At 42.0% G+C, this 22885-nt stretch overlaps 1 protein-coding gene across 10 annotated transcripts in view; it reads left to right on the top strand.

The window, feature by feature from the left end:
- Positions 1-1032: 1032 nt before the first annotated feature.
- The window catches only part of IGF2BP2 (insulin like growth factor 2 mRNA binding protein 2), a 163582-nt gene continuing 141729 nt past the window's right edge, over positions 1033-22885 (top strand). For 5 of the 10 annotated variants that reach the window (XR_014148613.1, XM_081831038.1, XM_081831031.1 and 2 more), the window contains exons 1-2: positions 1034-1304; positions 2893-2953. Coding sequence is in view for 9 of the 10 variants with exons in the window: in XM_081831038.1 (XP_081687164.1) it covers positions 1127-1304; positions 2893-2953 (239 nt within the window). In the remaining variant the exon portion in view is untranslated. Of the gene's footprint in view, positions 1305-2892; positions 2954-22885 lie in introns of all 10 variants that reach the window. The other 5 variants (XM_081831017.1, XM_031028243.2, XM_006733396.2 and 2 more) reach the window with 3 other exon arrangements.

The raw sequence follows: 22885 nt of genomic DNA, 5'->3' as shown, positions 1-22885 counted from the left end.
TTCCCAGAATAGAGAGCAGCTGCCAACGTCAGGCTGCCGCCCGCCGCGGGGTTCCGGGCGCACGGGGTGCGGGCGGAGGGGACTGGACTTCACTCTGGCCTTCCGTCTCCCCCCAACGGGCCGGGAAACTGAGGCCCAAGGCCGGCGGCAACTTCCCCAGGGTGCACAGTCCGCGAGGGCCCGACCAGTCCCGGGCCCCAGGCGTCCCGACTCCCATCGGCGAGCCCTCGACCACACGCGCCGCCCGGTCGCCCCGGAGAGCCGGACGGGGAGCGGGTCTCTGAGGGAGCGCTCCGCCCGGGACCGCGCAGAGCGCCAGACGCGGCCAACTCGCCGCGAAAGTTGCCTCCCAGCCTGCCCTCGCCTCTCACCTCCGAGGCACACCTTCCCGCGGGCCCTAGCAGCCGCACTCTCACATCCGGTCCACCTTACGCACACCCCTCTCCACGCTCTCCCACGGCCCCTCTCCCTCCCACGCCTGCGGCTCGCGGCCGCTCCCCCGCGCCCCCTCGCGCACTCCCACCCGCGCCCGGGGCGCGCCTTCCCCGCCCCGCCGCACGCCTGGCCTCCGCGCCGCGCCCGCCCGGGCTTCTGGCGCCCGGGAGCCGCAGCCCCGGGCCGCGACCCGCTTCCGCCCGCCCGGCGGGAGGCAGAAGCCCGGGTAGCCGTGCGGGGGGCGAGGGGCTCGGCGGCGCGGGGCGGGGAGGGGGCGCTCGCTCGCTCACTCTCGGCTGCGCACACGCCCGTACAAACTCTCACACAGACACACGCGGGGTGCGCTGCCGCCGCCCGCCGCTGCTCCTCCTCCCGCCACCGCCTTGAGAGAGAGAGAGAGGAGAGAGAGAGAGAGGGAGGCAGAGAGAGCGCTTTGTCCGCGCGCCGCCGCCCGGCCCGGGACTCTGCCCCGAGGAGGCAGCCGCGCCGAGTCCCCGCCTCCGCCTCTGCCCCCGGGCGGGCCGGGCCGGCCGCGGTGGGGGGAGCCAGGCTGAGGGTGGGGGTGGGTGGCGGGCGGGCGGAGGGCGGGGAGGGGGGGCGGAGGAGGAGGAGGAGAGACGAGGGCAGCGGAGGAGGCGAGGAGCGCCGGGTACCGGGCCGGGGGAGCCGCGGGCTCTCGGGGAAGAGACGGATGATGAACAAGCTTTACATCGGGAACCTGAGCCCCGCCGTCACCGCCGACGACCTCCGGCAGCTCTTCGGGGACAGGAAGCTGCCCCTGGCGGGACAGGTCCTGCTCAAGTCCGGCTACGCCTTCGTGGACTACCCCGACCAGAACTGGGCCATCCGCGCCATCGAGACCCTCTCGGGTAAGCAGTCGCCGCTGCCCCCTCCCCCCGCCTCGCCCAGCTCAGGCCGGGACGGCGCCCGGAGGGAGGCCGAGCCCTGCGGGCGGCGCCCGGCGGGGGCTCCCGCGCCCGCACGCTCACTTCCACGCACCAGACCCTCAACTCTCGCCGCCGGCCCGATCCCGGGACGGCCCGCTCCCCTCCCCCCACCGCTCCGGACTACCCCCCTGCCCTCCCAGCCGCAGCCCTGGGGCGACCCCCGTGCCGCTCCGAGGGTGCCCAGGGCTCACTCGCTCTCTGGGGGCACCCTTCCTCCCCCTGGCTCCCTGAGCTGCTCTCCAGAGTTTCCCCACCCCCATCCTCAGAGAGCCCCCGTCCCCTCTCTTCCCTGACCTTCCCGTCACCCCCTTTGTCAGGGGACCCCCTCCAAATCCTGCATCTCCTTCTCCCTTGACCGGACCTTACCCTTTTCCGTGCCTCGTGCCCGGGACCTCTCGCCCTCTGGCGTCCCCTGAGCCGCACTCTCCTTTCAAGCCCCCTCCCCACCTTGCCCCTCGGTCCCCCACTTTCGGCACCCCCTCGGCGCCACCCTGATGATCCCCTCCGAGGTTTCGGGGCTCCCCCAACCCCAGCCCCTGCACGACGGCACCTCTCTCTTGGTCCTCTCCCGAGCCTCAGTCCCCTCTCGCTCGTCTCTCAAGCGCTCCTATTTTTCTCTGAATTTTTTGTCCGATTTTATTGAGAAGAACTCGGGGCTGGGGGCTTTCCGCCGCCTGTCCCCCCGCCTCCCGCTCGGCCAGAAGCACCTTTTTACGAGGTGCCCTGTCTCAACTCGGTGGGGGCCCGGGCTGAGAACCGGGAAAGAGGCGACCGGGGGGCCCGCGAGAGCGCTGGAGCCCAGACGGGAGACGGAGAGCGACACACACACACTCGCGCGCGCGCGCACTCACCAACTCTCCCTCTCGCACACGCACCGCTCGGAGCCGCGCTCGCCCCCGGGGCGGGAGCCTGCGCCCCCCGAACCCCGGCCCGGCGGGAGCCCCTTCCCCACTGGCGCGCGGGGTGGGGGCGGGGCGGCAGTAAGGCCAAGGTGACACCCAGGAGCCGGCCGGGACTGGGCTCTCGCAGAAGCGGCTCCGGGGTGGTGGTGGTAGGGGGGTGGGGGGCTTCAGTGCGTCTTCTCGGGGCCACCGGCTGGAGAGGGCAGGGAGGGGAGCGCAGCGGAGCCTTCGGGGCCCGGGTTAGCGGAATGGAGAGGTGGGGGCCGGGAGAGGAGCGGGGCCGCGCCAGCCCTGCAGCTTGAGTTTCAAATGAGCTCATCCTTTCAAATTGGCGCCGCTCTTTATTAAATTTGTTTTTCCGGTAATGCCACCCACAGCTATACCTGGGGTCGGATCCGGGCTCGCGCCCTTCCCACCTCGTCCCAAGACTCGGGGCGCCCACCTTGCTTCCCACTGGGAACCAAGTTTGCCCAGCTCGAGCGGGGTAGGAGACCCCTTGAGGGCGCCCGAAGGCGGAGCCCGAGCGTGGAGTTCTGTGCGTGCCCCTCCTAGACCCCCGCCGGTTTGATCTAAGGAAGGTTCTGAGTGCTTTAATTTCTGTTTTAAAGGTAAAGTGGAATTGCATGGGAAAATCATGGAAGTTGATTACTCAGTCTCTAAAAAGCTCAGGTAAATATATTTTGCTTAGTTACTTTGTGATAGGGCTTACGTATAAATACAGAAATACATTCAGTTTTTTAAAGTGTGCTTTTATAGTTTTTAAAAAAGGCTTTTGTTTGTTTTGTTAAGTGCAGATAACATAGTTTAGAAAGTTACATTTTTTTACTTTCATTATATAAGGTGTTTACTGTACTTGGAAAATATCTGGTGCCTTATTGGGGGTGAGGGGTGGCGAACCCTAGCTGTGTGAAATTCGCTGGGACCGTTAAACTTGTTTATCAAAACTTGCCTCCCACCCCCCACTCCCACCCCTACCCCCAGCACAGTGGCAACAAATGCTTGTCAAGACTTCCTGTGAGATGTTAAGAGTAAATATTTACTTTGTCAGCTAAATTGCTGAACTAAACTTCGCGATTAATTAGTTTTCTTTTTTAGATAGCTTAACGTTGAATAATAAAATAATTCAGTAAGGGGTCAATATTTTGCATAGCACTCTAAAGAAATAAGTTGTTTGGATTGGCTGGCAGTTAAAAAGCTAGACTTTTTTAGTCACTGAGACTACTGACTATTGCTTCTGAGCGTTTTGTTGTTGTTGTTGTTGCTTTTAAGATATGTTTGAGGCTAAATAAGTATCTTTGTGAAATCTATAGTTATATTTAAGTGCACTGTTGTTAATGAAGGAGTAAAGAGTTTTGTGGAAGTTGAATTTCTCCACAGTGATTTGCCTACGTGAGAAGTATCTATGAGGAGAGAATGAGGGAGAACATCTTTGTTTAAAGTTTATTGTGGACTTTAAATTGGGGCCCTTTATTACTCATTCTAGATTTTTTTTTCTCCCATGTGTCCTAACTTAGTTTATATCCCATTCACATACATTTCTTCACCATTAGTCATTAAGTAGCTGGATTGAAAACTCTAAGTCTTTGATCTACCACCTTTACAATTTGTGATACTCAACATTGTAACCGCTTACTTGATTTTTACCAGAATTGAATAGATTTTAAAACAAACGTACTAATTTTATAAATACTTAGATGTTTTGTTAAAGAGGTTTTAAAAATTGTGGGCGCATTTTCAGATACTTTTATTTTAACTAAGCGACAGAGTATCTTTTGTTTGCAAATGATTCTGTGACATATCACAAAGCTAATGCCTTTTTAAAAAGGCAAAAGTTATGATTTGCAGTTTCATGTGTAATACTAAGCTAGTTCTTCTCTCTAGGAACAGATGTAGTGTGTAACTGGTTTTTCAGTTAAGTATTTTAATTTATATACTTTTCTATAAAGTTTTTTTTTGCCTGAGAAATCCAAGTTGAAACTTTCTGATATATTAAGTACTTATTGTAAATTTAAATTACTCATCCTACAACACTTGAAAATTTGATGACTATATTGAGCAAAACTTGAAAGAACCACCTAAAACATTTGATGGGCTATTATTCTATAAATGCCTAATTCTATTGGCTGTCTAGCTGTTTTGAGTCCTTTTTGGGGTTATAATTAATAAAAATCACTAGAATTTTAACTTTGTTTAGTTGGTGTCTCATTTCATGTTGCAAAGTACATTATTTCATGTTGCAATGTAAGGGAAATACTAATTTATCTAAAGTTATTAACCTCTCCTAAGACTTCTCACAAATAAACTTCTTATAAACTTTTTCTTTCGAAACGAAGAGGTTATTTGCTGTTAGCCAGAGTGTCATTTAAGTAATTTTGTTGTGTTTATGTAAGAGTTCAGAATTAAAAGCATGTCCCCAATTTTTAGTATTAATTAAATAAAGAGCATACTAGGACTTATACAGCCCTATTAGTACATGATTTCTTTGAACATGTGGGCGATATGAAATACCTAGGAGGTAGATTAAAATGTGCTCTGTATGATTCACTACACTGAAGACGTCTGACATACCAAATGTATGCATAAGCTGCTGCTGTAGAGGGTTGCATCATTTCTGATTGGATGGTTTTACTCTTTTTTTCCCTTTCCTTTATTGGTTTAAAATGCAGGAATTAGTTGCTTGTACTGCAGGCTCAGGGAGAGATGGCTAATGACTGGCGTTGTGTACTGAGCTCAGACCCCTGGGATGAAGCAGCTGTATGTTCTCATGTACAGGGCACTACCACGGTGCTGGCTTTCAAAAAGCAGGGTACTGTGACATTTGAAACCAAAGCTTTTATGTTATATGGTGACTATTTTGGTGTTCCTTTGTTGCATTTCCATGAAATTTAACAAGTTAGAAGTAAATTTGTCAGCGTTAAGTCAGTTCTATATGTGGTTTTTGTGTTAGTTGAAGTGAAAATGTGAAGAAAACAATTCATCCTCATTGCTTGCTTACTTAAAAAATCATTTAACAATTGAGTGCTCATTTTCTTTATATTGTTCTGATTTCTTTCTGTTTTCAAGAATCAGTTTTAGTATCTACATTCCAAATAGATTTTTTTAAGCTAATGATACTTTGGGAGGAGATGTTTTTATCTTAAGTCATGAAATTATTGGCATGCCATTTGCTTACCAATTGGGTCTTTTGTTATATATCATTCTAGCATCATTTTACATGTGCTATTATAGTAGACAGCCTAGATAACCATTATTTTCTCAGGGTCATCAGAAGCAGAAAACTCTTTTTCCTTTTTGCCATATGTGTTTCATTCTTACTAGATACAAAGTATTGTAATGCAAACCATAGACAAACCATCTATTTTTCTTTCTAAGTTGATTTCAGGCTTTGTTGAATAAAAATCTTTGGATTGTTTTTCTCTATTCATATTTGTTGGTAGTATATATAAATCAAAGATTCCTTAAAGAGGAAGAACTTGGTAGTGACTTTAAAATTCTGCTAAAAGTTGTGGAAACTTCTTGACAGAAATTTCATTTTTGATGTTGAGAAGAGTTTAGTTTAAAAATATATACATATATCTGCATATGTATCTACACACATACACTCGTGCGCACACATCACATAAATTGTTTTGAGCTAAGACATACGCTAACCTGAATGTGCTTTGTAACTAAAGTTGAATGATTCTGTGAGAAACAAAACTTTGAAAAATGCAATTTCTGCCCACTGCTAGGAAGTAACCAAGTGGTGCTAGACATGCTTTCACTGAGATGGTGTGAATACTATGAGGTAGTGTAGGAAAAAGCTATGAATTTGTCTTTCATGAGTTAAAAATCAGTAATTGTGTTCTCTCCAATGCAAATGAATTCGGTCTCCTATAGGAATGTTAAAGAAAACAGTATCTCAATTGTATTTTGCTTGTATGTACTACATTGTGTATAGTTGAATTAAATACCAAAAAGGAAAAAAAAAAATCACCCAACCTCAAGCCCTCCCTGCAACAAAGGCTTTTGCTGCATCAATTTTTAATTTTGTAGCAACAGAAAAGACTTTTTTATGTTAAAATCATATGATAGCCTTCTATTTAAAGAATTTGTTGAATTAAAAATTAATTCCTGAATTTAATTAGATAGATTCCATGTGTGGGTATAACATATATTAATATAAAATACATGTCAAACTGTAAGGTAACTTATGATTTGACTTTGAGTTGGATGTTTAGTTTCCCATTTTTAAAACAAAAATTTTTTCATATGGTTCTAGGCAATGCCATAAAGAATTACACATTTTTGCGACCTTTAAGAGATAATAGAAGCAACAAAGAAAAATATTAGTTGATAATTCAGGTGATAATGTAGGTTTAAAGTTCTAGCTTACAAATATTACAAGACTGGTCATTTGGTGTTTTTATGTTATTTAGCTAAATATTAAAAAACATTGAAAGCTACAAATCAAAATACTTTTTATGTGCTGCTTGATTTTCCAATTTGTCAAATTTATCTCAGTTTTAAATTTGTATTGTAGCAATTTATAAAAGTATTAAATGGCTGCATCTGACCATTAATTTTAAAAGGAGGTTTGGTGATGTTTAATACATTTGTCAAATGGTGTTTTTTAAAATAATGTTTCTGTGTAATTATGGCTGGATATAAGATGACCAGTAAGGGATGGTCTCAGAGTTTTGTTTTTTACTATTTTAACCTGAGACTACATAAAGATGAGAGAAGATTAGTAGTATTTGTACAATACCTTTTACACATGGTGAAATAATGTATTTTCTTTAAGAAGAATTTTTTAAAGGACATTAGATGATTTAGAACTAATTGCATGTCAAATTTTACATTTAACTATTTTGAGTAGATTTTTTTTTTTTTTAATGGAAGTTGCTCCAGTTTTTCAGCTGGGGGGATGTAAATGAGGTTGAAAGTGCATAAAAGGATAGTAATTGGGCACACTTACTAAAAGTCAAAACAATGAAAATCAGATTTCTACAGGAACTTTTTACACATATCTGATACTTCTCAACTTTCTAAATATTTGCTGTCTATTGCTGAATCACTCTTCCAAGTCTTCTAATGAAATTCTCAAAAGTAGATGAGCAATTGGTCAGAGTTGTGAGAGGATATTATTTGAGCTAAGTGTGTCATCTCTGTGATTCAGTGGGGTGTGTGCACATGGGTGTCTGTGTGCATGTGTGCTTTGTGGGGGACAGTACGTTCAGACAGATGGTATCAAGAGGGAAGTGGAGGAAATCTTTAATTGAGCAACATTTGCTCTGGAGTTTAGAATCTGACAAGGCAAATGAAAATTGCTGGATGTTTGAACCTTGTGACAAAGGGAATCAGTATTTGCTTTGAGTGATACATAACTCTTGTAGGTGGTTAACCTTTTGGAAGCCAGGGCTCCAGCACCTGTGGTGGCTTCTGCACCGAGTGTGCTGCTGGGAGGACGATGTAATGCACAGTGTACTCTCCTTCCTCTTGCTTGGATATCCTCTCTCACTAATAGAGTTAGCTCAGTGATTCTGTGAAGGCTCTGATGATGTATAAGCCATTTTTATAAATGTTAGAAAATTCAAAAGTTGAATATGCATTTTCATTTAGAAATTCTATACTGTGGAAGACAGTATATTATTTTGCACAACAGAAGTACTCTGACAGAATCAATTTCATTAGAAGCATAAATATTGAACTGGTTTCTTTGGAGACTCTTAAAAAAAGTTTCAAAATATACTTTTAAAAATTCCACTTACATGCCACCAAAGTGTCTTCACGTTCTTTTTGGTGTTGAAGAAGAGAGTGGCGTGGCTTGTCTAAGCCAGTTTTTAAACCAGTTTTCTAAAACTTTTAGTCAAAAGCATTATCTCTCAAAAGTTATGATTAACTTCTTAATTTGAAGGATGGCATAGTTCTGTTTAACAAAACATACCCAAGTAATTTATTAGTCAAGGTTTATCCTTTTTACACTGAAATTCAAGTCCAGTCAGTTTGGGTAGTCATTCAGAACACTATCGTTGAAGAAAATGTAATAGCAAATAAACAACGAACACCTACCGGTAAAGATAACAGTTTTTCCTCCCATTTATCATCATTAAAATATTTTTAAAAATCTTTTACTTTATAATTTGACTTCATGCTTACAAACTTGTAATTTTCATTTGGTGGCATGGACTGTATGGGTTCTATTTTCGGCAGCAAAATTGCAGAGTGCTCAGAGCATTATTTTTAAGGTTTTTCTTTTCCTGTTTTGATCATGTACTTTGGTCTTTCCATAAAATAGAGAAGAAAAATTATTTTCCTTTATAGAAAAATTGAAATTCTGTTGCTTTGGCTTCCAAAGACAAGGGAGGATATGATAATTGTTTCTTTAATTTGGTTTAGAGTTTGACGGCATATTGAGGTAAAGATTAAGTAGACCAGAGAAAATGGATGCTTTTGCACTAATAGCAGGCAATCAAATCTGAAAGCTAACCCAGTGTCCATCATTGAATAGATATATGTCTCCTTCCAAGCCTCTCTTTCTCACTATGTAATAGGCTTGCATTTTTGAGATACATTTTGTTCATTTATTCCCAGATTTCTTTGTTATTTATCTATTCTGTACTTTATTCTTAAAATGTGAATATTACTTAGAATTTTCCCATTCTGTTTACTATCAAGAATATTTCATAAAATAGCTGTTTTAATAAGTCCCATAAATGAAAATTAAGAGGGGCGCCTGGGTGGCTCAGTCGTTAAGCGTCTGCCTTCGGCTCAGGTCATGATCCCGGGGTGCTGGGATCGAGCCCCGCATTGGGCTCCCTGCTCGGCGGGAAGCCTGCTTCTCCCTCTCCCATTCCCCCTGCTTGTGTTCCCTCTCTTGCTGTGTCTCTCTCTGTCAAATAAATAAATTTTTAAAAATCTTAAAAAAAAAAAAAAAGAAAATTAAGAGTTCGAATGCATATTTTAGACTTTCTGATATTTACCTGTATCATAAGAAATGTTGTACCTAATGATCAGGAAAATATGTATGGGACCATTTCAGCTTTTCTCATTATGATATAATTAATATGTGCCAGTGTGTGAGAATTTGCCTTAGGGGGAAGCTTGGATTTTTAATTTTTGTTTTGAATGTGATCAGAAAGGTTGTTTCATGATTCCATGTGTTGATGTGTAAATAATGCTAGTAGCATTCTCTTGGGGAGATATATGTATTTTTATGTGCCTGCATCGTATATTCATATAGTATTGATGTCTCAGTCTCTTCAACACATTATTTCATTTACTCCAAATAATAATTATGTGAAGAAGATAGGACAAGTAATTTCCTCCCCTTTTTTCTGATGAGGAAACTTAGTTTCAGAGAGATTTAATAATTTGCCCAAGGCCACATGGCTATTAAATAAAGCTGTGGCTAGAGCCCAGGTCTTCTGATCCTCAGTCCAGCATGCTGAGACTTTTTTTTTCTATTTTTTAAATTAAAGAAGTCAGTCAAAAGTGTTGTAAGGCTCAAAGGGTGCCTTTCAAGAGTGATGGAAGTATATGAAAATAGATTTGTTTGTGAATGATCCTTTGCAGTCTTATTCTTACATCAGTCTGAGTTATCTGTACTTTGTTACAGTTTTTTTAGAAGCAGAAATAATTAGAAACAAACAGAGACAATTTAAACATTACCAGCAGCATTACCTCCTCCTAACACCATGCTCGCCCATAGACAGAAGTGGGGTTGGAGTTTGTTGCTTTTTTCAGTGGTTGCATTCCTTGTGCTATGAAATAGAACACTGCCAAGAAAGACGTATCTCTCGACATCTTGCACCACACACATTAGGCAGTGAGCTGTAGCTCTGGTCAAGACTATCAGCCTTGTGGTAAAGGAAAGTCTAGCTCAAGGAATCACTTGGGTGGGTTCTTCCTGGGTTTTAACCAACCCATTGCTGGAGGTCAGGACTGTGTTTTGGTTTCTTTTCCTGGTGGCTGCCAGGTCTTTGAGAGACATTAGATTTGGTGTCTCTCTGCTTCACTTTCTGTACAGAATATGGCCTTTGGCCTCTCTTGTGGGGATGGAATGAGTATTAGTAGGATAGTATCCATGAAGTTTTCAGATTCATTAATGATACAATCACTCAAAAACATATACTAAATAACTAAGCATGTGAAGTGCAGTTCATTTTCCCTTAACTGTAAACTTTCCCTGCATTTATCCTCTTGTTTCCTTTAAGTTTTGTGTACTGTCCTATGTATATGGTGGTGGTGGAAGGGAGGAAGGCACTATCAAAAAATAATAGGTGAAAAGATTATTTCCAACTCCCCACACATTTCATTTCTTTAAGTTAGGATAGTCTGGAGTAAGGTATTGGATGTTCTGTGGAATTCTGACTCTGAAGATGGGGAAGGAAGGTAACTAATACTTAGGAAGCAGTTCCTGTGCTAGGGGGCTGCACGAGGCCTTCTGTGTATCTTATTTTATCCTCACAACAGCTGGGAGAGACCTGTACTTCATCCTTTTTACAGATAGGGCAGTCAGGCTTCAGGCTCAAAAGCAGCTCCTCCTTCCACCTGACCAAACCTGCTTCAAAGAAACAGTGGTCCTATTACCTTTGCTCTCCTCCTTATTTAAATATAGTAACAGTACCCTACCAGCAAAGCAGGAGTTGTGATAATGTTTACATAGGCTACAGACTAACTTTGTATGTTTTTCCCAACTCAGAATAAGAGATAAAGTTTACATGTATACAACAGATATGCTGAGGAAGATAAGGTGCTGAAGTTTAGTTATTTTTAGTATAATTGAAAAACAGCTAAAAGTGTTAGTCATAATTTGAGGACACTTTTTGAAGTAGTCCTTCCTATTGTAGAGGCGTTAGCAATTATGAAAGAGAGGTGTTTTTAAAAGTCATTGTGGCTGAAAACTAACATAATGTGTATGCAGTGTGGGGAGAGGGTCTGTATTCATGCTTTTGGCCCAGATATATTTTTTTTAAACCCTGAAAAAAGACTCAGCCTTTTTTGTTTAGGACCTAGAATGTTGCACAAAGTTTGGCATGGTTTCATTTTCATCTGTATATAAAAAAAATGTGTATGGTCTAGAGAAGGAGAATATGGGATTCTCACAAATTGCTTTTCATAAAATGATTCATCTTACTAACATTAGAAAATTTTAAACCTTTCTGACACGTGAAAATGTCAGTGAAAGCACAGGGAGTGGAAAGATGGGTCTTTTTGATACAATACTTAAATATTATATAGTACATTGGTGACTTTTTTAAGTAAACAAGATGTAAGATACAATTATACTATCAATGAAATGAGATTTACAAGAGTTTTGCTTCTAGAGATAGAGGTGCTTTTTTGATAAAAACATAATCTTATGAACTTTATTATGATTAAAAAATAATGATTTTTCTCAGTCAAGAACCTCTAATAGAGCTTAAAATGTTATCAGAGAAGACATTTTTATTATCTGGCTACATCTTCTCTTTACGCTTTCTCTTCAAAAAGCAAAGCAAAAAATATGTAATTGAATGGTGATTCTGGGGACAGGTTAACCTCAAACCAATTCACAAAATAGAAGATATTTTGAAAAAGCTCATGTGAGGACAGGCTATGACTGTATTATGTGGAGACCTTTTACTTGAGTCCCTCCTGATCTTTGTGATTTTAACAATGCATAATGAAAAATGGATGTTTTTCTTCATTGTATGGGTAAGACTTTGGAGTAAAATATTTGTGCATCTTTGAGAGAGTCATATAGATGATTCAACAGTTTAACGCTAAGAAAAATGGAGTTTAGCCTCTTCAAATAGAAGGAAGGGGGAATGAGAGAAAGAAAGAAAGACAGACAGTTGGAGGGAGAGAGGGAAGGAAGGGGGACAGGAGACAGGCGGCATAGGTGACTGAGTGAACTGTGTCAGGCAGCTCGTGCATTCTCTGATTCCAGAGCACAGGGGAAAGACTGGTACTCACTGATAGTGCAGAGAAGACAGTAAGTGACTCCGGTGGTGCCAGCAGGACTGAAAATCTCACACAATTTATTCTTTGATGTTTAAAAACTCTAGGAGTATGTGGCTGGCCTGCCCCACAAAAGGTTTTGCATTTCTTTCTGTGAGGCTCTGTACTGGCCACTTCCTCCCTCCCTCTCTCCCTCCCTCCCTCTCTCTCCCTCTCTCTCCTCTCTCTCTCATTCTCCTTCCCCTTTGCATTTCCATGGGGATGGCTAGGCAGGGCTGGAAGGTGCCTGGTGTGCAGGCCTACCTCCAGTGCAGTGCCCCCTCGCTGGCTGAGTTTGGGGAAGCCAGGGAGGCGTGTGTGCGCTTGCTCAATGTGTTGGAATGTATGGGTTCTGTGGCATACACTTACCGGGAAAGTGCAGCAGACAGACACACAGACCCACACACACACACATACACACACGCTTGTCAGTGGTTGGGGGGGTTGTCAAACATAGCTGGCTTTTATGAAGAGTTGAAAATTTGGGAAGGAATTTCCTAGTGTTGAAAGTTCAGGCTACTTTTCTCCCCCCTAGAGTGCAATTGTATTTATTCTTTGTAAAGGGAAAACATCTTCCCCCCCCCCCCCAAATACCGTTGAAAGATAGAAAAAAAATTTGTGGATGCATAATCTGGCCTTGCTCCTGGATCTTGCTGTACTCTTTCCCCCTTTCTCTTTATATGAATAGTGATGTCTTCAAATCATGGACACTGAATTTGTAAAATAAGCTTTTGAAAACTCTGAGTTGTGTCACTGCTAATGATGATAGAATCAAGGATCTTTAGAAACCAAGTTTTAAGCTCAGTTATTTTAAAATATAGGATTAATCTCCCTTTTGAGGAATAAAGAATAAAATACTTGCTCAATGAAGACTTCTAATTTTTTTGCCCCTTAATATTTTTTAAAATTTTACATTCATTTATTTTTTTTATTCACAAAAGATTTGAGATAACAAAGGTGCTGTTTATTCAATTATTTGAAATAAAGAAGACAGAGATTTAGTCTTATGAAGTAGGTTAGTGAAACTGACATTTTTTTTTTTAAAGATTTTATTTATTTATTTGAGAGAGAGAGAATGAGAGACAGAGAGCATGAGAGGGAGGAGGGTCAGAGGGAGAAGCAGACTCCCCACTGAGCAGGGAGCCCGATGCGGGACTCGATCCCGGGACTCCAGGATCATGACCTGAGCCGAAGGCAGTCGCTTAACCAACTGAGCCACCCAGGCGCCCAGAAACTGACATTTTGTTTTAAGGGCTATAAAAGACTGGGAACAGGTGGTTGGTTCTAATATAATTCTTTATACATCTTAGGAGATTTGCCAGGGAAGAGTTAGCTCTTTGGTTCATTGATTTTTGTATTAATGGTTTGCTGTGCATGTCTGTTTCAATGATTTCAAGACAATAATTGTGATATTGAAAATTGGTGGCTTTAGTTCATGATTATGGACAAGATGTTAATACCTGCCTTAAAAATTTCCAGGCCTGGGGCACCTGGGTGGCTCAGTCGGTCAAGCGGTTAAGCGTCTGACTCTTGATTTCAGCTCAGGTCATGATCTCAGGGGTGGGTGAGATCAAGCCCCGCATCAGGCTCTATGCTCAGCAGGGAGTCGAGCCTGCTTAAGATTCTCTCCCTCTCCTTCTGCCTCTGCCCCTGCTTGTGTGCTCTCTCTATAAAATAAATAAATAAATCTTTAAAAAATATTTCCAGGGGTGCCTGGGTGGCTCAGTCGTTAAGCATCTGCCTTCAGCTCAGGTCATGATCCCGGGGTCCTGGGATCGAGCCCCGCATCGGGCTCCCTGCTCCACGGGAAGCGTGCTTCTCTCTCTCCCACTCCCCCTGCTTGTGTTCCCTCTCTCGCTGTCTCTCTCTGTCAAATAAATAAGTAAAATCTTTAAAAAAAAAAATGTTTACAGGCCAAAGTCCTATCTTTTACTCCCCATGGTAGTACGTTTAACAGTGTGTTCCACAAAGCCTGAGGATTCTGAGGAGATGCCAAATTCATGGGAAGGAAGAAGTGGACATATGTACATGGGAGATCCTGGCTTCTTAACCACCTTTCAGTCAGAAAACAGCTATATTCATTGCAGTTTTATGTGTTGGAGTTCAGTCTAGAATTTGGTTCAGAAAAGAGGTTTGCTGCTTTAAAAAACAGTTTGAAAGTTATCTGTCCTATAGTATATAATTCTGGGCCTTGAGTCCATTCCTTGTTCAGACATTCCAGCAGATCCAAAACTCCTTCTCAAGGAAAATTTAGACCCTGCCTTTGCTACTTCTAAATCTACTTCCTGTGGAATGGCCTGTCACTTTCGCTTTAGTAACAAATGTTTGCTTTGCCAACTGCATGCCAGACTAAATCTATGGATTTTTCTATAATCAATAGCACAGAATGTTTGCCCTTCGGGAACTTTCTAAGGAGCTCCTTGGCCAATGATTGCACATCAGTTCTTGGTAGAGCCATTAGAGTCAACTAACTTTGAAGAGTGATGGGTCTGGTGACAAGGGACCCACTCATTGATCAACAATAGGGCTTTGCTTCAGGAGGTCCAAGCAGGTTGGCCCTCCTGCCCCTTCTTTAAGCAGAGCGTCCCTACTTTTATCTGTTGCATATGGTGAGTTTCCATAAACACAGGGGTGATCTTCAGAATATTTTCAACTGGTTGGAATGGACACCTCACAAGTCAGAGGGGACATAAACCATTATCTAATACACACTTGCACGGCATCAGTCCTGCATGCGTGAGTCTTGTTCTAGAACAGGTTATTAGGGGCGTGTGGGTGGCTCAGTCGGTTAAGCGTCTGCCTTCGGCTCAGGTCCTGATCCCAGGGTCCTGGGATGGAGCCCCTCCTCGGGCTCCCTGCTCAGCGAGAGCCTGCTTCTCCCTCTCCCTCTGTCTGCCTCTCTTTCTCTGTGTCTCATGAATAAATAAATAAAATCTTAAAAAAAAAAAAAAAACCAGGATATTATTACTTCAAACAATATATGTTATTCTCTCAGTGATTTCTTAACCTGTGGTCAAGGACTCTTGGGGGCAGTACTTAAAGTCCTTGGACTTTGCCTTCTGTGTTATTTAAAGAGCCTCCTGGAGGGTTTTCATGCCCAGAGAGAGAGAGAGGAGGCTCCCCTCCAAGCTCTGCTTTGTGCCCATGTACTCCATCGCTCCAGCTTCAAAGACCACTGATTTCATATCGTACATCCAAGTTTTGTAGTAAGGTTGTCACAAGAAACCACCATATATTTACAGGGGTCCACACTCAAATACCTGCAGGTGATATAAGTGGTGGCAAGGGGGGTTTCTGTGACGGACAGGAGAGGTAGCTCTTAAGTCAGCTTCAGCCAGCTGCTACATGTGGAAATGTAAGGCCAGTGTTCGCAAATCTGATTTTCCAGAAGAAGCTGGAAGTCAGAATTCTTATGTTAAGTATTGGCAACAATTCAAAAATTTTTGTAGAGATTGTGAAGCTCGAAGAAGATAACTTGTGGGTTGAATCTGGCCCACGGGTTGCTGGTTTGTAGTCTCTGCCACATGAAAATTCGGCAGCTTCTATAAGATATTGTTGAAGACTCTCTCCATTATGTTTAGTATCTCCTACCCTTAAGGCTTGTCTGTGAATGAGAGGGGAAAGTCCTTCTCTTGATGAACTGGATAAACTCGTATGTCTCTTATCTAAAGATGATGATAGCTGTTTAGAAGCTCAAAATTAAAATTATGTCTCAGTTGCTGCAGCCATCCTTAGTCTAGTTAGTTTTCTGGAATAATTATTTTCTCTACTATAAAGTACCTTACACTTTTAATTTTATATCCTTATTATGTTTCAATTATATGGAACCATCTGAAATCCTTTTGTAAATTTAGAAGGTACATATGCTGAATGTGTGACCATCTTATAATTTTATGTATATGCTATTTCATTATACATGTTCATGAGAAAAAAAACAAGCCCTATTTTCATATAATTGGAGGAACGTATTTCCTCATCGGTCTCAATTATACCTTCTCCAGTTAAACACTGGGCCAGCTATAGATGATGTTTTAAACTGTTTTTAAGAAGATATGATTCTCATATGTCTAGCAAACATTTTTTTTTAAATAAGAGCTTGAATTCTGCCTGTAAATCAACATCTGATATAAGGCAGGTAGTTTTAAAAGCATAGTGTGGGGGCGCCTGGGTGGCTCAGTCGTTAAGCGTTTCCCTTTGGCTCAGGTCATGGTCCCAGGGTCCTGGGATCGAGCCCCGCATCGGGCTTCCTGCTCAGCGGGAAGCCTGCTTCTCCCTCTCCCACGCCCCCTGCTTGTGTTCCCTCTCTCACTGTGTCTCTCTCTGTCAAATAAATAAATAAAATCTTAAAAAAAAAAATAAAAGCATAGTGTGTACTTGGCAGGAAAATTCAGTGGTGAAAAGTAGTGCTTTTAAATATTTTTGAAAAGTGTTTTGGTTACTGTTGCACTTTCTTGTATTTAAGTTGAGGAAATTGAAAGCCGTATGGATTCTGCTTCTGGGTCCTGGGTGCAGTAAATACTCATTAAGGCCAAACTAAATGGAAACTGCCAGTTACCTGAGGGACCTTTACAAAAAAAACAAAACAACAAAAACACAAAACCCAAAGAAAACTGAAACACAAAAAACTAGTAGGATTGTTGGATTAGCATTTTAAAAATGTATCTTTTTATTCTAAAACTTACATGAAATGAAATAGCTCATTAAGAATCCCTATAATGGTAAGGTAGAGCGCATGTCTTGGGGAACATAAAATTAGATGATCTATGGTAAGACATAATAGAGTGGCATATAAGAGTCTGAGAATTCAGGATTTCATTTGGTTTCCCTCATTTGTGAAGGATCTAATGGCTATCAGTTCCATAAAAATAATCAACTCTATTTTTTGGACTGATCTTTTGAACTTTAAAATTTTGAAGTTCCATGAAATCTTGCTCTTGTCTTGTTTTTCATTTCCACTGGTGCATCTTGAATGCCTTGAAAAGTGAAATTAGCTGCTTGTTAAATATTTTTCAACTTTTAAAAATTAGAGCCATAATAAGGTATCCTTAATAATTTGCTTTTATTTCTTTTCCTCTTCTTTATTTTCAAGCTGAGGGTGGGGAGAAATAGCAGTTCAAAGATTTTACTCTTTTGTGAATGGGTTTTTCAGTCTTTGTACTGAATCCTTGGCCTAAGTGGAATGAAACCTTCATGGGCATTTTAGGTACAAAGGTCCTTTAAAACATGAGGTGCACTGCAAAGAGCAGTTTCCCAGGGCTGCAAAGTGAGTTTTGGAAAGCAGAGCCTTAGATTTGGTGGAACCAGAATAGGTTTTGCAAATCAGTCTTTATAATAATAATAATAATAATAATAATAATAATAATGATGATGGTGGGTTAATCTTAGTATTACCAGATTCAGTGTGATTACTCGAAAATACAATTTTCTCTGTAGATATTTCTCTCTCCAACCCAAATTAGATTAAAAATATGCCAGGAGTCATGGAAGGAAAACATATATAGCCCCCGCCCCAACACACAAATGGCTATCCTCTTATTGCAAGATAGTAGGTGGATACAAGAAGCAAGTTAAGTTGTGTTTTCATGTAGTAAATCAAAGATGATCAGCTTAAGCAGACAGCATCTGAAATTGTTGTGAAAAAATAGACAAGTGCAAAAATGACAGAATTTACCAATGGGTAAAATAATGCATACCCAAGGAAATGACTGATCTTAAAATAAATGTTAATTGCAAAACAAGATGCTGTCAAATGCTCTGTATTAGTAATCTATTGCTGCATACAAATTATCCCAAAACTGGGGTGCCTGGGTGGCTCAGTCGGTTAAGTGCATGACTCTTGATCTCAACTCAGGTCTTGATCTCAGGGTTGTGAGTTCAAGCCCCACACTAGGCTCCATGCTGGGCATGGAGCCTACTTAAAAACAAAACAAAACGAATTACCCCCAAAACTTAGCAGTTTAAAGCAGCGAACATTCATTATCTCGCACATTTTCTGAGGGTCAGGAATATGGTAGCAGTATGCCTGGGTTGTTCTAGCTCAGCATCTTTTATGAGGTTGCAGTCAAGAAGATCTGCTATCAAGCTCACTCTTATGGCAGTTGAAAGGCCTCCGTTTCTCTGTGGCTGTGGCTAGAGCTTTCAGGCCTTCATAACATGGACCTCTCCGTAGGCCTGCTCACAGCATGGCCGCGGGCTCCCGCGAGTAATCGAAGAGAGCGTGACACCACAGTGCCTTGCCCCACCTAGTCCGTGAGTTGTGCATCATCACTTCTGCCTTATTTTGTGTGTGAGACATGAGACACTAGTCCAGCCCTCACTCAGTGGGAAAGGGTCACTCAGGAAGTGAATACCCGGAGGTGTGGGGATCCTTGGGGCACCTAGGATTTAACTAAGTCAGGAAAAGTCAACAAGTCAAAGAGAGTCTTAGCTGACCTGGAGTTTATACTGAGGAGAATAATCCCCTTCTGTTCATATTGATACTTAGCTCCTTTGGGAGCAAAACAAATTCCTTATAAAACACCAGTAATAGCAGTTATGGATTACTGAATCCTTTTATAATCCTTACTTAATTTTTCAGAACCCCTTCTAGGGTGAGGGAGGCACTGCTCTCCTTATTTCAGAGATTGGGGAACTGAGGCCCAGACTGTTCAAACGGCTTAGACAGGCCACATATTCAGCTTTCATCCCAAAGTGTCTGCTCCCCGCCTCTCTTTTTACCCTCTTTCTCTTCTTTCCTCTAAAGAATGATTGTAGTTACTTTCTCTTTTATAAAACACAATTTAATTTTTCCCTTTCAGCCTTATCTGAAAGAGCTGATTTTTTAAATGCTTAATTGAAAAGTTTAAAACACTGTTCTTACAGTATCAATAAAGATGTTAGCCACTTTTCTGCCAGCAGTAAGAGCCCTTTTTGCTATTTTTGTAACTGGGTGAGGTCTGATTTCTCCAAAATTGTGCCATACTGTGGTTAGCCATAGTCTACAAGAGGAAAATAGATTTACCCGTCTTTAAAATCATTGGTTTTCTAAGAAATATGCTATTTACTATACCAAATCTGAGTAAATCTTTCTGGGACAAAATGCAGTGGTCACTTTGATATCAGACAAGGCCAGTTCTCTTCCCCACTAAAAATGCAAAACATCAGGCCTTCACATCTTTGGTATCTACCTTTTTTTTTTTTTTAAAGATTTTATTTATTTATTTGAGAGAGAGAGAATGAGAGACAGAGAGCATGAGAGGGAGGAGGGTCAGAGGGAGAAGCAGACTCCCCGCTGAGCAGGGAGCCCGATGCAGGACTCGATCCTGGGACTCCAGGATCATGACCTGAGCCGAAGGCAGTCGCTTAACCAACTGAGCCACCCAGGCGCCCCTGTATCTACCTTTTTATACATTTATTTCTTGAGGAGATTTGATAGTGTTTTTGGTGTTAGTCATATCCACATTGGTGTTGAAGGATTTATTCTGTGTGAGTGTTTTGCTAAATTCATGCAAACCTATCAACTTTGCCTATAGAATGTCCTGACTTTGACTTCACTCAAATATAGTATTTTAATAGTCATATCTTTAAGTTTTTATTGAATCTCAGTGCTTACTTTACTTGCATTACATATTCCTATAACCCATTTAACCTTTTCTCTCAGAGGTCCTGATAACATGATAGTGTCGAGTGAGGAATTATTTTGATTCTTTCCTTTTGAATGTGTATAGACTGAGACTTATAGAGTATTAAAGTCCTTTAGGAATGACTGCTCTCTAGGAAAGATAGATACTTTTTATATTGTTTAAGAAAAACCACTAGGGGGGGCGCCTGGGTGGCTCAGTCGTTAAGTGTCTGCCTTCAGCTCAGGTCATGATCCCAGTGTCCTGGGATCAGCCCCGCATCCGGCTCCTTGCTCCGCAGGAAGCCTGCTTCTCCCTCTCCCACTCCCCCTGCTTGTGTTCCTGCTCTTGCTATCTCTCTCTCTGTCAAATAAATAAATAAAATATTAAAAGAAAGAAAGAAAGAAAGAAAAACCACTAGGGGTAAATACTGAATTTTTTTTTAAAGATTTTGTTTACTTACTTGAGAAAGAGAGCACGGGTGGGGTGAGGGACAGAGGGAGAAGCAGGCTTCCCACTGAGCAGGGAGCCTGATGTGGGGCTTGATCCTAGGACTCTGGGATCCTGACCTGAGCAGAAGGCAGATGCTTAACTGACTGAGCCACCCAGGCGCCCCCTGAATTTTTTACACTCTGTATATTCTAGTTAAATGAGTATATCCTGAGTTATCCTTTGTGGGAGAGGGTTGTCCTTGAGTGGGTTCTCAACCTCTCCATAGTTTAAAATCTTGATGTATTTTTTTCACAAAACAATCAAATGATGACATTAAGAATTTTTTTTTCTTCAGAGATTTGAAAGAGAACTCCCCAACTGCCTTCAGTGGAAGGACCAAGTTTAAGATTTGTTTCAGATTTTTGTCATCTTCAAGTGTTAGGAGGTTAAAGGTGAGCATGAACAATTCTGGGAGCTCAGAGGACCAATGTGATATGTAACTCTACACGTTTTTTTTATTGTTTTTGTAATATTTTGACTGCCTGTAGATATTCACCCAAAGAAATGTATTTTTTCTCATTCTTCCTCAGAGACTTATCTTTTTAGAATCCCAGCCTGGGAGAGAGGGAGGAGGGAAAAAAATCAGAAGCCAACTAATGGGCTGAACTGCTACAGGTGACCTCCTCGATTTCCTATAATCTCAGTTATTCCTCCTCAAGTTGCCCCTCCAGTTGATTTGTTTTTCAAGTCTAGAAAAGCAGCATTTGGGGTGGAAGAGAACATTTCCTGCTTGGCTACCTGACAGAGCCTGTTTCCCAGGTCTCCTCCCAGAGCCACAACAGGTGTCTCTACCTACAAAACACCTCAGCACAGGAGCTGTCCACAGAGTTCTGGGTAGGACACAGCTCCTCTGAGTGTCTCTGGGTGTGTGTCGTGGCTCTCCTGGATGGTTGCATGTTCTTTGGAAATGTACATGTTTCCTGGTTTTTCAGAAGTGCTTCTGGGCTAATGCAATTGATGTTTGAACCTTAGACATTCTCTCTTGTGTCTAACAGCCTAGGGACTACATAATGTACAGTGAACGTGGTTGGGTGTTTTTCATCATCAAATACATCAGACCCTCTCTGAAAACACAAGCGGCATCAATTTCTCTGAATCTGGTTGATGCTGTTCAATTCTTGACCTGAGGTTATGGTTAGAATTAAATACATTGAGGCTTTATTGATGCCGGTTAGGGGAAGATCAATGATAATTCGTCAAATGTCTGAAAGGGCAGATTTTTTAAAAAATGTATGTTACTTTCAATTAAGTACTGCAACCTGAGTTAACAAAATGTTGCTAAAGAGCAATCCTACCAGACCTTTTTATTGAATAGAAAAAATGATTTACATTCATCATATCAGTTATATGTAAATACTTCCGAAATGTGTTTAAATAGCTTATTCTCTTGAGTAGTTTAAATTTCCCTCTTATGATCTTGTTAATATTGATTCCTTGGTTAAATCAGCTGCCCTTCCCTTCTTTTTAAAGAAGGAGTAAATTCCAGTTCTTTGCTATTAGAATTAATGACATTTCACTATTCAATGGGCTATAATATCTCAGTTCTTTGTAGGTTTCCAGTGCCCTTAAGATGGAAATAATTTAATGTCTGAGTATCAAACTATTCTAGAAGAATTTAGGATGATGCCTTTGTAATTTTCACATGACAGGAAGTGGTTAAAAAGTCATCCATTCAAAAGAGAGTTCAATTTAAATCATGGCAATCCATTATTACTTAATTGACAGAAATGAAGGCAATTTTGATCAGAATAATTATAGTTTAATAAAATGGAAATACCTCTTTTTTCAGTACTTTTATTTGGGAAATAGTCACCAACAAGAATCTAATAACCCGGGCACCTGGGTGACTCAGTCGTTAAGCGTCTGCCTTCAGCTCAGGTCATGATCCCGGGGTCCTGGGATCGAGCCCCACATCGGGCTCCCTGCTCAGCGGGAGGCCTGCTTCTCCCTCTCCCACTCCCCCTGCTTGTGTTCCTGTTCTCGCTGTCTCTCTGTCATATAAATAAATAAAATCTTTAAAAAAAAAAAAAGAATCTAATAACCCAATAGTACTTTAATTTGGGGGCTGTTTTAATGTTTGATCATTTGACATTTGATTCTGTACTACCCTTTAAAGGTAAAATTTATATATGTTTTAGTTTTGAAGGAAACATCGTGGGTAACTTCTAAGATTGAGCCTAGCAAACTATATTTTTCAGAGATAGGATGATAACCTTCAATATCCCGCTGCTAAGTAGAAGAGGCTGCCTGGGAGCTGTGTTCTAGTGGGAGATATGGAGCCTGCAGTCTGCTAACCCCTCCTACATCAGCACTCAAAGGGTACTTTCAGCGTTTAACTTCTACATTTATTTCAGTTCTTCTAGCAACAAAAAAAGTGTTTGTGGGTGTTTTCATCTTGAGAAAAGCTTTTACTTCTGGCTATTTTCTCTGCCGGGGGTCTTTAGAGACCTAAGCTTTGTTGATAGTGCCTCAGTCTGGCTGGTGGGTAAGAGGGATTCTATGCTTATTTGGTGCTATTACATTTGGATTTTGAAATTCACTGCCTGCC

Source organism: Leptonychotes weddellii, chromosome 1, assembly GCF_054177405.1.
Source record: "Leptonychotes weddellii isolate Sample4059 chromosome 1, ASM5417740v2, whole genome shotgun sequence".
Lineage (NCBI taxonomy): Eukaryota > Metazoa > Chordata > Mammalia > Carnivora > Phocidae > Leptonychotes > Leptonychotes weddellii.
Note: the sequence above shows the minus strand (reverse complement) of the source record. Positions and strands in the feature narration are given on the sequence as shown.